This window comes from Coturnix japonica, chromosome 10 (assembly GCF_054131305.1).
Source record: "Coturnix japonica strain WE chromosome 10, WE-NBRP24, whole genome shotgun sequence".
In the NCBI taxonomy this organism is placed as follows: Eukaryota; Metazoa; Chordata; class Aves; order Galliformes; family Phasianidae; genus Coturnix; species Coturnix japonica.
This window is the reverse complement of record NC_140672.1, coordinates 3789990-3805255: the sequence shown is the minus strand read 5'-3', so window position 1 is coordinate 3805255 and position 15266 is coordinate 3789990. Positions and strand designations below refer to the sequence as shown.

At 40.0% G+C, this 15266-nt stretch overlaps 1 protein-coding gene across 11 annotated transcripts in view; it reads left to right on the top strand.

The window, feature by feature from the left end:
* Positions 1–15266, top strand: part of NSD3 (nuclear receptor binding SET domain protein 3) — a 33847-nt gene that overhangs the window by 12559 nt on the left and 6022 nt on the right. For 2 of the 11 annotated variants that reach the window (XM_015883076.2, XM_015883078.3), the window contains exons 8-23: positions 1263–1363; positions 3790–3835; positions 4374–4504; positions 4945–5073; positions 5455–5581; positions 5961–6158; positions 6696–6866; positions 8931–9080; positions 11329–11485; positions 12052–12254; positions 12692–12804; positions 13243–13512; positions 13989–14105; positions 14329–14470; positions 14686–14792; positions 15060–15264. In XM_015883076.2, the coding sequence (XP_015738562.1) occupies positions 1263–1363; positions 3790–3835; positions 4374–4504; positions 4945–5073; positions 5455–5581; positions 5961–6158; positions 6696–6866; positions 8931–9080; positions 11329–11485; positions 12052–12254; positions 12692–12804; positions 13243–13512; positions 13989–14105; positions 14329–14470; positions 14686–14792; positions 15060–15264 (2367 nt within the window). Of the gene's footprint in view, positions 1–1262; positions 1364–3789; positions 3836–4373; positions 4505–4944; positions 5074–5454; positions 5582–5960; positions 6159–6695; positions 6867–8930; positions 9081–11328; positions 11486–12051; positions 12255–12691; positions 12805–13242; positions 13513–13988; positions 14106–14328; positions 14471–14685; positions 14793–15059; positions 15265–15266 lie in introns of those variants that run through there. The other 9 variants (XR_014932364.1, XR_014932365.1, XR_014932366.1 and 6 more) reach the window with 9 other exon arrangements.

Below are 15266 nucleotides of genomic sequence, written 5' to 3'. Positions count from 1 at the left end.
TGCAGAGGTGTTTTCTGCTTTGTTTTCCTTACCTGGAACTAAAAGCTTCACCTTCACAATGGCTCTTCAGATGTAGAGGGGTGAGAATTCTGAGTCTCTCTTGTCTTTTTTTTCCACTTCCGTAGGTTTTTTGGATACGTAAAACTCCACCTGATAACACCTGTTACAGTGCATGGGGCTTTCCTTCAGTACACACTGAAGTATGCAGTCACATTCAAAGCTGTTCCCAAAGTCCAGGCAGTTGTTGGTCCCTTCTCATGGAACGTAACTACAAAGTCCTTTTTTCAAACTTAAGGTCATTGGAGCTTCAGGATGCCTTTATATTAAATATTTTACACAACCACTCTGGGAATCCTTAATAATAACCTGCAGTTAGATATACAGAGTTCCGTAGTGCTGGGAGAATAATTCTGTGACCTGAAAGCTGGTAATAAGAAAGCAACTATGAGAATTCCTAATGCCTCCGCTTTCCACATACAGCTGGAACAGGATTGATCTGACCTTGTCAGGGTGAGGTAGAGTGATGGTCTGAAACCTGTCCTGAAACTCTGGATCAAAATGCACATGCAGATGGGATAGGAGCATTGTGGAGGTGATGTGCTGCATCCTTGGAGAGCAGGGATGGGAAAAAGTGCCTGTTGCTTTGATTGATAGTGTGTATAATATTGGCTGAAGGCAATAACTTGAGGGTTTCTTCTCTCATACAGGGCTCTGTGATCTCTGTGATCGCTGCTTCTGTGCTTTCTGTTGAGCATTTAGATTCCATAGTGATAGCACACGTAACAGAGAGGTTCTTGCTTTACTGTTTTTTGGTAGCCCGAGTCCTGGGTGAAGTCTCACACCCCTGTAGGACCCACAGCTGTCTGTAGGAGTGAAAACTTGGAATCTGGTTTTTGTGTCTTCCATTTTTGGCTTGTTTTAGTTGAAGAAATTGATTGTGGATGCCTTCCATAAATACCAAATATGGACTATTTGGTTAAAAATTAACCAGAGCAAGGACTGAGAGGTGTGTCTTGCAAATCCATTTGCCTGGCCTGGATTCCAGCTTGTTCTGTACTGTTACCAGTGCCTTTATCTGAAGTGACTCTTTCTTTCTATGAGAACCATAGCACCAGTTGGCAAATAGCTTGGAACTGAGTAGAAAAATAAAACAATCAAAAGGACAAAGTCTTGGCTTCGTTAATTCAGCTGTCGATTTGATGCTGAACATGATGCTGTAGCTCAGAATTACAAGTATAATAGAAACCTTTTTCCATCTTCAGGTTCTGTAGAAAAGAAGCAACAGAGAAGATCGATTCGAACCCGCTCCGAGTCTGAGAAATCCACTGAAGTTGTGCCAAAGAAGAAGATCAAAAAGGAGCAGGTTGGCTTCCTCCATGTAGAGAGTTAAAATATATTGTATTCATAAATGTTGTGGCTTATATTAGTGCCTTTTTATTTTTTCTCCATTTTTTTTCCCCATCGGGTTTCGTTTTGGACTATCCTTCATGAAATCCCCTTGTCAATACCATTGCTGTGACTCTGCTACTGGCATCTTCACAGTATCAGTCAGGCTATGGAAAATGGGAACTCAATGATGCAAGACTCCTAACGAACCTGCCATGTTTTCTTTGAGATTTCTGTTATGAGCAAAATGATTTTGTTTCAGTAACTTCTATTTGATGGAATTACCACCAAGTTCCTTCCTTTTGCTCTTGATTTAGCTGCTGGTTTGTATTGAGGTTTTGTTTTTCAGATGAAGTTAGACTGATTAATCTGACCACTTTTGAAAATGGACTCTGGGAATGATCTAATAGTCAGACTTCTGTGTTGGCAGATGTCACCAAAACAGCTCTTCTGGGATATACATTTTTTTCCCCCCTTAACTAGATCTAACGTGTACAGGGCATTCCTTTAATCTGGATGTCAGACAGACAAATGTTGTTGCTTTAAAACAAACAAAATTTCTGCGTGAAAATGAATAGGAAAGTTCAGCGAATGGACATAATTTAATGTTAAAAACTGAATATGCTTTTTTAACAAGTTTGTCAAAGTTGTTGGTTCTTTTCCTTACGTGGTCGATTTTCACTCTCCGCTTTCCTTTTGAAACCAGAGGATTTTATGTGAAATATTTCATAGGATAGTTTTTTCCAATGAGGATTTTATAAAAGGGGCAATTGGGCTCCAGATTTTATATGGGAAGGGGAACATTTTGGGGTTTTCTTTTTTTAGCTCTTTTTATTCTAATTTATTCTTTGCCCTTTACACTTTATTTTGCACTTCATTCATTCAGAGGTTGAAGGTAGACCCGGACCCAGTTGCTTTTTTTCCACGTTATTCTTTTGATGTCACAGCATTTACATCTGTGCTCAGCAGCAGAGTGTTCTAACTCTGGAAAACTGCAGAAACTTGAAAGCAACTTAAATATTGGGGTGTGAAGCACCCCACGTTCCTTTCAGCCTCTTGTCTGGGGGTGTTGCAGCCTCCGTGTCTTCAAATGTTATTTTATGTTCCTAAATATTTCTTAATTTAACAAAGGTATAAGAACCAACAATATGAGTTTCATGGACCCCAGTTAGCTTTGCTTGCTTCTATTATCCAGCTAACTAAGATAATGAACGTTAAAGTGCTTTTCTCAGGAAAAGTGTATAACTAAAAATTAAACACAGATGCACTGTAATGCGCGTAACCTTGAATGTATTAAGTTATATTAAAAGAAAAAAAAATTACTTATTACAATTATGCAACAATATTTGTTACCCAAAGTCAAGTTTTCTTGCAACTGATTCCCAAATTAGTCTGCATCGACTTGGTATAAAGTTATAACTGGAACGAGTACAATTAATGGGAAAAACAAAATGTTAATGCTACTGTTACAGTGACTAGTGGAGAAATAAAAGTGATTGTTTAGATTTTATATTTGTATTCTGAAATGTATCCTATACAAATCCTTCTATTGTATGTTTTTACCTATTGTACAACAAAATAAAATATTTTTTAAAAAAATATAGAATAATCCTTAAATATTTACTAAATGTGTTTCTACGTGCATATGTAACCACGTTGTAAAAGAAGTAACTTGTAACCCTTAACCTTAAAACCAGGACTTAAGGCAACAACTTTCCTCTCTAATTATTATCCCTTCACCAAATTGTCATGTTTCATGTACGTTGGCAGAGCAGATTGTAAACGTGCCCTACTGATAGAGGATCGAGAGCCTGAAGTGCTTTTGCAAGACTGTAAACTTGTCTGCTTAGGTGTGTACTGACATTGAGTTTCCAGCTGTATAGAGCTCTGCAATGCTCTGTGCCAAGTCCACGCCCCCATCCCCGTGGCCTTGCAGCACTCTATACAGAGAAGGTCTGTGTTCCCAGGAGCTTGGAGTGCATGCTTGGTGGATGTGCCTTAAATGGCGATACGTTAAGTGTCTCACTAACCTGAGTGTCATGCCTGTTAAGGTCAACTTGTGCTTACGCAGGTGTGGGGTTATACAGAGGCATCAGGGTTGGCTGCCACACTGAACCCTGCTCCTGCCTGCTGGACACGGCTGAAGTTTTCTGTCGTCTTCATGCAGAAAGGGAGTGACTGGAAAGGACCTTGCTAGTGAACGCATGGCTGCCTTGTCTCCTGGTACTCAGCATAGGCAGCTAGGATTAAATCCAACAGGACAAGAAGGCTCGCACTGAGGAGGGGATGACAGTCTGCACATGAGTTCAGAGATGCTAATCGCTTAAACTTTAATGTTTTCTTTTTAATACTAGGGGAAAACAATTCCTTTGTTTTTAACTATGGATTTTCCTATTCAAACAGGTTGAAATGGTTCCACTGACAGCAGTGAAGACAGGCCTGCAGAAAGGTGAGTCACACACCTGAACTTCATTGAAAATTCCTGGCTCTTCATCACACTTTGGCAGTGGTTTTCATCCTTTGTGAGCTACAGAGGTCTTGAAGCTTTCTAGTGGTGAACATGGCTTGGTTTGGTCAATTGCTTTGTTTGGTTTTGCATCGCTAGTTGGAAGGATTGTTATGTTGCTCATGTGCTGTAGGCACTTAATACGATTATAAGATGATGCTTTTGCTTAGCCATATTTTAAAGATGAATGATGAGGAGGTAATCTCCTGAGGGCTTATCCTCTGTTGCACACAACTTAGTAGCTTCTTCTGCTATGTCAGTGTATTCAGAAGATTGTCACAAGGACTTCCTATACTGATTCCCAGTTAATTAAGTCTTTACAGAGGATTAAGCTAGTATCAAAGTTGCAAGCTGAAAACTAAAATTAGCAAATAAAGTCCATTTTCAGGCTGCCTCATCTTCATTTTCCTTTATTCATTTTAAGGAAAAAAGAAAAGGAAAAACACGTATGTTAAGACTAATTTTAGCATGTTGTGTTAAGGTGCCAGCGAGATTTCAGATTCCTGTAAACCTTTAAAGAAGAGGAGTCGAGCCTCAACTGATGTAGAACTGACAAGCTCAGCTTACAGAGATGCATCTGACTCTGATTCAAGAGGACTCAATGATTTACAGGTAAAGGAATATTGTTTCTCACAGATGTGTCTAATTAATTGATATATTAGTCTCTTCGGTTGCTTGTTGCTAAGTATGAGTATGGTGTTTCCTTCTATCTTGGTCTTTTGTTGTCTAAGAAGTAAATCATAAGCTTTCTTTAATTACTGTTTAGTTCTAATCCTGCACATTACATCATCTTGCAAACCAAATTGATCACTGACTCATTTTGCTCTTGGAGAAGTTGTTAGACATTTTTTTGCTCATCTAGGTAAAAGATATGTCAAAAAGGCAACATTTCTTGTGTCGTAGTGAAGTCCGACAACTTTTCAAGGGTATTTGAACCTCTTGATATGCTGAATAATCTTTTAATCAGTGATGATGTAAAATATTGTTTTTCACAGTGTGATTGTCCTTTGAAAGTGTCTTGTTTGAGTGCTTTGGACTTTCCCTCTTTGTAGGGTAGTTTTGGAAAGCGTTCAGACAGCCCGTCGGCTGCAGTCGATGCTGATGCTTCTGATGTGCAGTCAGTGGACTCCAGCTTATCCAGGAGAGGAACTGGAACAAATAAAAAAGACACTGTTTGTCAGGTAAATGATGGCACCGTTAAAGGAACCGTAAAGATGTTTTGACTGTTCCTGTTAGTTTGAGGCAATAGACTTAGCAAATCATACTAGTGATTTGTGTTGATATCTTAGAGTATCAAGGCTTTCAGGACTCCATGATCTCTCCTAAGAGAGCTTAAGAATTAGGAATACTAAGGAGAAGCTTGTCTTTCTATCTAGGTGTGAGAGAACTAGGATGTCAGGTGGATCTTGTAGAGCCTCTCTTCTCTTTCCATTTTGGAGAGACTCATGCTGTTACAAGAGAAAGCTGCCATAAATTCTGGGATTGTTTTCAGCCCATAGATTTTGTCAAGTCTACTTTGGGATGTAAGGCAATTCTCCTAATTTATTGTGACTCTGTTTAAGATCTGTGAGAGCTCTGGTGAGTCACTGGTGTCCTGCGAGGGTGAGTGCTGCAGCACCTTTCATATGGAGTGTCTGGGCCTGAAGGCAATGCCAGAGGAGAAGTTCTTCTGCACAGAGTGTAAAAATGGTGAGTGTGTTCCCATGGTTGAGAAATGGGCAAGGATTTGCTGCTCTGCCACAATAGGATCAGAACAAGCCAAGGTTTACTTACAGGACCTTATAATGTTTCAGTTTGGTTTATTCTCTTTTAACCTCTGAGACCAGATTTTCACTCTCCTCATAGTAAGCATCTGGTAAAGGTGTAACAAACCAAGAGTACTCTCAGCATAAAGCAGCTCAGGCTAAAAGTAATTCAATAGTGCCTGTGAGTTATAATAACTAACAAACACCTGTGTTGGTCAGAGCAGCAAAGTTCTGTTCATTTCAGGATGTTTTTTTCAACAGCATCTGCATCTCAAAGTACTGACAGCTACACTCAGGCTTCTCTATTTCCTTTTTTTTACAAGGAGAACACACGTGCTTTTCTTGCAAACTTCCTGGCAAGGATGTGAAGCGCTGCTCTGTCAGTGCATGCGGTAAATTCTACCACGAGGCGTGTGTGCGCAAGTTTGCCACAGCTCTGTTTGAGTCACGAGGATTTCGGTGCCCACAACATTGTTGTTCTGCCTGCTCCGTGGATAAGGACATCCATAAAGCAAGCAAAGGTGAGAGCAGTGCTGACACTGAACAGCAGGAGGAAGGTCAAATGCATCACCACAATGAGTCTGACTGCCAGTAATGCAGCAAGAAGGGTTTTGTTCTTAATGGAGCTGTTAAATCTGTTGTGGGTGGGGAAGCAGCTAGCAGCCTGAGACCATTGGTCTGAGCACGCAATGCTGAAGTTGTCTTCTGTTGCTGAGTTTAATGTAAGCCAAGGGTTAGCAGCACAAGGCTGAGGAGTTCACTTTATCTCAGGACAGTTGGAAGTGACTATTAAAACAGGGAAAAAAAGAATCTGTTTAGGTATGAACTAAAATAATTAAGCCTTAAAGCAGACACTGGAACATTTAAACCATGTGTTTTTTCCTAACAGAGTTCTGAAGTGAAAGCTAACTTTTGTGAAACATTTTTCAAGGTGTAAATGTCTATAATCTAGCACTCCGAGTGGAATAAAAGTCAGTCTTGCGTCTGTCTGTGGTATCTTGTACCATATCTTGACTCCAGGGTGACACGGTGCGTTTTTCTGCATTTATATTGAACAGGTCGCATGGTGAGATGTTTCAGATGTCCCATTGCCTATCACTCAGGAGATGGCTGTATTGCTGCAGGAAGCTTATTTGTGTCATCCCACATTCTCATCTGTAGTAACCATTCCAAAAGGAATCACTCCTCATCAGCTGTAAATGTAGGCTTTTGTTTCGTTTGTGCAAGAGGTGAGCACAACTGTTTTTTTCCTCCCTCTGTTTTATAGTTCTTCTATTGTCACTTGTGCAGTTTAATGATAAAAATGACGTGAAAGAAAACATCTCTTAGGGCTGTGAGGGATTTTAATGCTTTGTGTTTTGGTTTTGGTTTGTTTTTTTTTGGTGTAGTCAGCAGTTCATGTTAAGCTTCCACTTGCTATTTTGGTCCCTCACGTTCAGTATTCAGAAGGAATGCTTCTGCTGCCAATAGAAAAGAATAGATCCTGAGCCCCCAGTTCCAGCCATTGCAATCTGAGAATGAACATTGTGTTATCATTCACTGTTTGTTAAGCAGAAGGGGGATTCTTCACCACTCACAAATAGAAGCAATTGAAATGTTTAAGGCTGGGAGTGAGGGCTTACTCATGAGCTAGAAAAAAAGCCATTTTAAGGTTGACTTACCGTCATGTTTGAGAACTTTGCAAAGAAAGCATTTTCAATACCATGTATACAAGTTCCATGCTAGGATTTTCCATGTGTCCATTTTTTTTTTCCTTTTCTTTTTCTTTCCACTTTTTACTTTTATGGCTCTCCAGTCATTTGACTTGTTCCAAATAGCAAGCTGAAAAGTTTCAGCTCACCAGTTACTCAAGCAATGCAAAAACATTGTTTTCTCTGGTGAAAGAATGAGTGAGGCTACATGAGCAAACATGCTGGATGGGTTGCATTGAGTTCTCCCTAGTCATACGTGGTCAACATAGGGCCATAAGGTAAGGACAGCATCTGTTGGAAAGGAAGTGCTCAGAGGGAAATGGGGAGCTGAACAGTCTAGAAATACTTGGGCATCTACGTGTGAGAACAGTTACCTGGTTAGTTTTAGTTGATGTTAGAAGGAGATACTCTGTGTTCAGATGCAAAACATGAGTGAGGTGGGAAAATGCAATACCCAATCCTTACAACTTGTTCATCGTGAGATACTTAAAGCATTTAAGACTTCTTATTCACCTTCCTGAAATATCCTTCATTGAAACACTTCATAGTTCATTGTAACTGCATGCGTGTAGGTCATCCTTGCTTTAGGAGTTGTTCTGTGCTTGGCAGGCAGGCAGACACCATTCTGTTCTCATCAGTTCTTTAGGTACCATAACTCCAAAACTTCTTTTCAGCACTCAGCTCTGTGCCCCTCTCTCAGGGGAATGAGTTGGTGGCTATCTTTGGTGCCTCATCCTCCATGCTTCCTCAGGTCTCAGCTGTAACACTGTTCCCAGAATTATTGGCCAAATGCTTCTGATCTGTAGCTCTGGCTTTCTGACCCACGCTGTTCGACTTGGAGCAGTGTGAGTAAACTCTTCTCAGTAGAGAAAGACAGAAAAAAGCATACAGGCATCATTTGAAATAAAGGCACTTAGCAGAACAGAGTGCTTGACTGCTCCAGAATGTCTGACGTGGCAGCTGTGGGGAGGCTGTTAGTGCAGATCTTACCTAAACACAAAGGATGTAGGGCAGAATTTCCATCCATTCTTTAACCTCTGCTACTTGCAGAGCCACCCAGCCTTCCTGTTACTTTATTTATTCTAAAGCAATTATAAAAGCAAAATGCTTTTGTAGCTAAGATCTTGGGTTTCTAGGAAGTGGGGTGGTGAGTTCCGCAGCTGTGGGGCCATGTGGAGGACTTCTGTTCTTCCAGTCTGTAGCCCCAACTGCTGGTATTGCCTTGGAAGTGGCTGTCATCACCCAGCTCTTCATTGCTTTTACTCATTTGGGAGGGTGGTTTGCACACGATGACAATGGGTTGCTTTTCTTGTGCTTTCCTGTAATTGCACAAATGTAAAAGCACTATTGAAGTTCCACTTAGGAGAAGCTTTATTCCCTGCAGGTTTTTCCAGTTACAATTGAATTTAGTCTCTCTGACATATAACCTCTTTCTTAGCGAAGAAACTTTGTCCGACTTTTCTTTTTCTTCATTTTATCTTTTTTTTTTTCCATTTACACATATGTGCATTATAGGTGTTCATTTGCTTTATTTTATTTTCTCCTTTACGGAATCATGGGTAGTTTCATTGCAACTCATCTCTTTCTGTTTGTTTCGTATAGGGCTGGTAGTGCAGGATCATTCAGACCCCCTGTTCAGTTCATATGCCTATAAATCCCACTACCTACTGAATGAATCAAATCGTGCTGAGTTGATGAAATTACCTATGATTCCTCCTCCTTCGTCAGCTTCCAAAAAGAAATGTGAGAAAGGTAACCAAAATAGTTTCTTTCTCTTTAATTTACTTTTGCTTTTTCTATTATTTCTCTATCTTTAAGTCAAACAAGATATGTCTGCTTGTCAAGCATCACTTACTGCTTTTCAGTAAATTTCACTCATTGATTATCGTGAGCGTGTGTTCATGTCGTTGGCAATTTTATTATTATTTTTATTATTATTATAAAAGGGCTTAAAATAATTGCTGTCACTAAATTCTCCTTGGAAGAGGCGAAATCATTTTGTATCTGGCCTAGATTACTCCACCATCAGGAAGCTGTTCACACAGCAATAGGAAGAAGAGGCAAATAGAGCTCGGTACCATTGCAGTTCAGTGCTTACCTCGATGGTGTACAGACCAACAACTTCTTAAACTGGTTTTATATACAGAAGAAGAGGGGAAGCCTGTTTCAGATCTTGTAGGTAGGCTAAGCTAAGCCCAAGGGAATGGAGGATTTTTCAGGTGGAACATCAGTGGGTGCTGTTGCCATTCCAGAGGAGATGCAGAGGGAAGGTGATGAGGTTGTGCTGTGTATGTGTGTCTTGCAGTCCTTGGGCTGATCCTCTCCTGCTGCTTTGCTGGGCAGGAGGGGCTGCACCTCCAGCAGAGGGGTTTTGTCCTATGGAGAAAACAGGACTGAGGGTTTATTCCCAGGAGAGGGAGCTCACTTCATGCTGGTGTGGGTAGAGCTGGAGCATCTCAGAATGCCTTGTGGGAAGATGCGTGTTGTTTCTCTAAAATACTCAGAGGCTATTTTATTCCCCACAGAAATGGTGCCCAATTAACCATTCCAAAGTTAGGTTATTATCAGTGTTGCTAGACTGATGGCTTTCAGTAGTTTCTGTATGTCCTGAAAACAAGAATTATTTTGAGCCCTCTGCTTAGCTTGAGCAGTATCTTACTAATGCATCCTGAGAGCGATTTTCTTTCTTGCTTAGCATTGAGAGATTTGTTTGATTTTGCTTGAGTTTTTTTTGTTTTGTTTTTTTTTTACATCTTCTGGCATTTTACCATGTTGGATAATGCTGTGATAATTTACACCGGGTCTGTATTTCCTCTGAGATAATAATTGCAAAAATTACTTGAAAAGTTAAAGTTTGACTGTGTTTGGGGAACTTTGGAAAGCCCACGTGGTTGGATAATGCTGTCTGTAGCAGAGGAAATACAGTATTGATTGCGTGATGTGTTTGTTTAAGGAATGCTTATTGCAACATTCAACAATCAATTAATGTAATGACATACTGGGAAGTCTATAGGTGGACAAGATTTTCTGGTCTATGTTTGAAAGTTACCATTCATGCTTCTTTTCCATACTATGACTGAAAATTCTTTGGAACAATCTTAAGTATCTCCCAGATTTTTGGTCCCTGGGACACAAACATTCAATAACTATTTTTTTTCCCTGCTCTTTAAATGCATATATATCCATGTGTGTATATACATATGTATATATATATTCATATAAAATACTGCAATATGTGTGATTTACTGGGACTTAATGTGTGAGCTGCTCTGGTTGCTTAGGATGGCTTAGAGGTGAGCTGTGGCTCTCCATGTGTAATCCATCTGCCAACACTTGTGCAGGTGCTGTTGGCCACGCTGCACTGATTTCCTTTGTAAAGGAACTTTTGGGATGGGGACAACTTCTGTGGTGCCACTGCGTTATGTTGAATTATATTGAATTCATGTTACTCCTACCCATAATATTTCCCTTTTCTGAGATGAACAGATTGATAATGAGAACTCTTTCTATGATGCCATTACTACAGAAAAGCATTGATCGACCTATAGGCTGTGGGTTTGGGTTTTTGTAATGCATACTAACTGATTGCTAAGGGATTCAGTCATCACAATGTTGATTGAAAAAGTATATCTTTAGAATTTGGTTATTTGTCACCATTAAAGTTTTGACCATCACCAAAGACATTAAAGTTAATGGCTCTGCTTCCATCTGTAGTGCTTCCTTCGAGTGCTTCTATTGCCAACGTTGCTCACCTTGAAAAGGCATTTGTTATTTAGTACGTGGCTGATGCAATTAAGAGCCACAATTTGCACATTGAAGAAGTGCACTGCAGCCTTTAGTTTTAATTCAACATTGTAAGTTTGACTTCATCCCTTTCTTCTGGCATATTTTCACTGTGAGGCAAGCAGAGGTTAAGAACTAAAACTTGATATCAATTGCTGTGCACAAGAAGAGGCAAATCCTTACTTCTATAAACCAGACAGGGTTTCTTTGTTTAAAGGTGGAAAACTGTTGTGCTGTGAATCCTGCCCAGCTTCCTTTCACCCTGAGTGTCTCAACATAGACATGCCTGAAGGATGTTGGAATTGCAATGACTGTAAAGCTGGCAAGAAGCTACGTTACAAGCAGATTGTTTGGGTCAAGCTTGGAAATTACAGGCATGTTTACTATTTTGTTCTCTTCTTGTTGTTTTGTTTTAATGTCCAGTGCAATCACAGGAGGATAATTCAAAGTAGCTCAGTCTTAGTAAACAAGAACTTGAAATATAATCATTGATTTATTTCATTTCAGCCATCAATGTTGCCCTTCAAATTGAGCTCTCCTGCTTTTTCCAGACACTGAAGGATACTCGATTTCACTTGCATTGGCTCTGTAGAGTGCAATAGCAATGTGGAAAACCAGGGACTTCCTTACACAGCTTGTCTTTGCTCTGTGTCAGCTGCAAGAATAAAAGCGTTTGTAGGTGGTCTTAAAAATCCATTCTTATGTCATGTTCTCACAAGACACTTCCAAAGTTTGGAGCAAAAGCTTTAAGAATGAAGGGCTCCTGCTGTTTTGTGTGGCACTTGGCAATGCTGCCAGAAAGAGCCTTGGTTTAGTAAGGGAGGAGTTCATCTCTTTGGGAAAGGAAAAGTGGCTTTTATTTCTCCATTGAGAGAAGTAAGCTTGGAGGCTTAGGTTGTGGTTCCCAGAACTTACAAGTGTCCTTTCTTTGTGCTTTCAGGTGGTGGCCAGCAGAGATCTGCAATCCCAGGTCTGTGCCTCTCAACATACAGGGCCTCAAACATGATATCGGGGACTTCCCAGTATTTTTCTTTGGTTCACATGACTACTATTGGGTACACCAGGGCAGAGTTTTCCCTTATGTTGAAGGAGATAAAAGCTTTGCTGAGGGGCAAACTAGTATTAACAAGACCTTCAAGAAAGGTAAAATCAAACAAAGTTTATAGTGGTTTATGACAAAAATTCCACGTGTTTGTGTCTCCATCACCACTTAACCTGCATGGGAGTATTATGTGACTGGTGTTCTGTGTTCACATAAAGCTGCAAACATTGTGTAGATCCCTTAACTGTAGATAAAAAAGTATTTTCAGTGCCTGCTCATTGTGTATTGTTGTGGGCAGATTCACTTCTTCCACAGTCTGGAAAATGTGAAGATGGTGCATGGGATCATTGTTCAATATCTCAGTTTCTGCTGAGAAGTATCTGATAAAGTTAGATTCATGATGTAGTGCAATAACTCATTTTTAACTTTCTGGATTTTTTTGTGTATATAGTTCTATTCCTAGTTTAAAGAAAAAAAAGTGTGATTAACATCAGCTGATGTTAATTGCTTCCTATTTTGAACTCCCTCTCTTGAACAGCACTTGAAGAAGCAGCAAAGCGCTTCCAGGAGCTGAAAGCACAAAGAGAAAGCAAAGAAGCATTAGAAATTGAAAGGAACTCAAGGAAACCTCCACCATATAAACACATTAAAGTGAGTTGGCTTCTTTCTTTTTTTCTGTTTATGAGTAAGCTAATTGCACGCTTGCAACAATTTCAGCTTAAGGAGATGCACATGAATCATTTTGCTGTTCTTTTCAAGGGTCTTTTGTTATTTTATGTTACCAAAAAGCATTCCTTTAGTAGTCCAAGTTAACAGTTGAAGATCAGCTCGACCTAAGGTAGAACTTTGCTGCTTGCAAGCTGCTCTCATCCCTCTTTAGTTACATGCTGGCTGAGTGGTCAAAAAGGTTATAACAGCCTGCTTAAAAGCTGTGGAGTCTAATCCTTTCCAGCAGCTTTGGATGTGTAGGGCTTCATATTTTTCATATGAAGTTCTTTATTGTGTAAAGAAATCCTGTACTCGATAAAGTTGTTCAGAATCTTTGTGCATTGTCCTCAGCTTTTATTCTTTTTGTCCTCTGTTCCACAGTCCAACAAGGTGATAGGGAAGGTTCAGATTCAGGTGGCTGATCTGTCAGAAATCCCCCGCTGTAACTGCAAGCCATCTGATGAGAACCCCTGTGGTCTGGAGTCAGAGTGTCTGAACAGGATGCTGCAGTATGAGTGCCACCCCCAGGTGTGCCCAGCGGGAGAGCGGTGTCAGAACCAATGCTTCACCAAAAGGCTCTACCCCGATGCTGAAATCATCAAAACCGAGCGGCGTGGATGGGGGCTCAGGACAAAAAGGAACATTAAAAAGGTAGAATTCAAGTGAACAGATGCTGTGGTAGCCATCAGTATGGTTTTATTTGAAAGTCCTGTGACCGTGTGTACCTTAAGGAAATACACACACAATTTCACTACTCCTAAGTAAAATATATTGTGTTTAAGGTGCATAACTTGTGTAAGTGCAGTGTTAATGGTGAAATCTGTTCAGCTGTTCTGACAGCGTTGTCATAACCTTGATATTTACTCACAGAACAAAAGTGAGTTTCAGGTGACTGAGTTCAGACTCCATGGGTGGAGGGGATGAGGTGGCTGTCTCATGTTTCTAGGAGGAATGAACCTGTGTATGTTTTCTCATCTGGGCAAAAGGGGAGAGCTCAGTGTGGAGGGGCAGTCTGAATGATGATTTCTTTCTGTAAATAACACCAGTGAAGGTGATGAAGTCGTAGAGATTTGGCACAGTAGGTCACCTTACGTGTGGCTTTATGTTTGGTTTCTTTTACTTTTCAGGGTGAATTTGTGAATGAATATGTTGGTGAGCTAATTGATGAAGAAGAGTGCAGACTGCGAATTAAACGTGCCCATGAAAACAGCGTCACCAATTTTTATATGTTAACAGTTACAAAGGTAAATACTGCAGTTCCATTCAATAGAAATGGTTGAAACAATCTCAATTTCATAAGCCCTTTTTTGTAGGACTAACTTTGGAAAACTTCCCTGTTCTTACTAATGTAAATTAGTATGTTTTTTTTCCCTTCTTAGCCTTTAAGTAGTTACTTGTCAGCAGGAAACTTTATTGTTATAAGTACTAAATGCAGTCTGTGATATTTCTTTGCCTTTTCATCTGAAGGATCGGATAATAGACGCTGGCCCAAAGGGGAATTACTCTCGCTTTATGAACCACAGTTGCAATCCAAACTGTGAAACACAGAAATGGACAGTGAATGGTGACATCAGAGTTGGGCTGTTTGCTCTTTGTGACATTCCTGCAGGTAAGAGGAGATAGCTCTATTGTGTGCATGTGTTTCTGTTCAAATCCAAAGTTCCTAACTTTTACCCAGTAAAACTGTTTAATCCAAGTGAGTTTTAATCTGTTTAATTTTTTAAACATCAGAACTTGGTCATGTGTTGAGGAAGAAATGTTGTTGTTTCAAGCCTGTTTTCCTCAGTGTCAGCGTGGACAAATTGTTCTTCTTTACATTTTTAGGTATGGAGTTAACATTTAATTATAACTTGGATTGCCTTGGGAATGGTAGGACTGAGTGTCATTGTGGAGCAGAAAACTGCAGTGGTTTCCTAGGAGTGCGTCCAAAGGTACGTGGGTGAAAATTGGATCTGTTTTCCTCCCTTGAAAGTCTCCAGTTATGAACTGTAGTACTGCCATCTCCAGGTTAAAGTTAATTTACTAATCAATTACTTCACGTGGGTGTGCCTTCCTGACTTCCATAGCTTAAAAGCTTTTTTTTATTTTGAGCAAATTTAATGTAAGCGTAATTCATGCAAATGACAACCAAAGTGTATTAAATTGATTGTAATGTGAGGGATTTTTAAAGTGACTGCTGTTATCTTGGTAATTGCTAGACAGCATTTGCAACAGCAAATGAAGAGAAGGTGAAGAATGCAAAATTAAAGCAGAAGAAGAGGAAAATAAAAACAGAACAGAAGCAGATGCATGAAGACAACTGTTTCCAGTGCGGAGATGGGGGAGAACTTGTCATGTGTGATAAAAAGGACTGTCCCAAAGCTTACCACCTCCTATGCCTTAACCTGACTCAACCACCTTTTGGT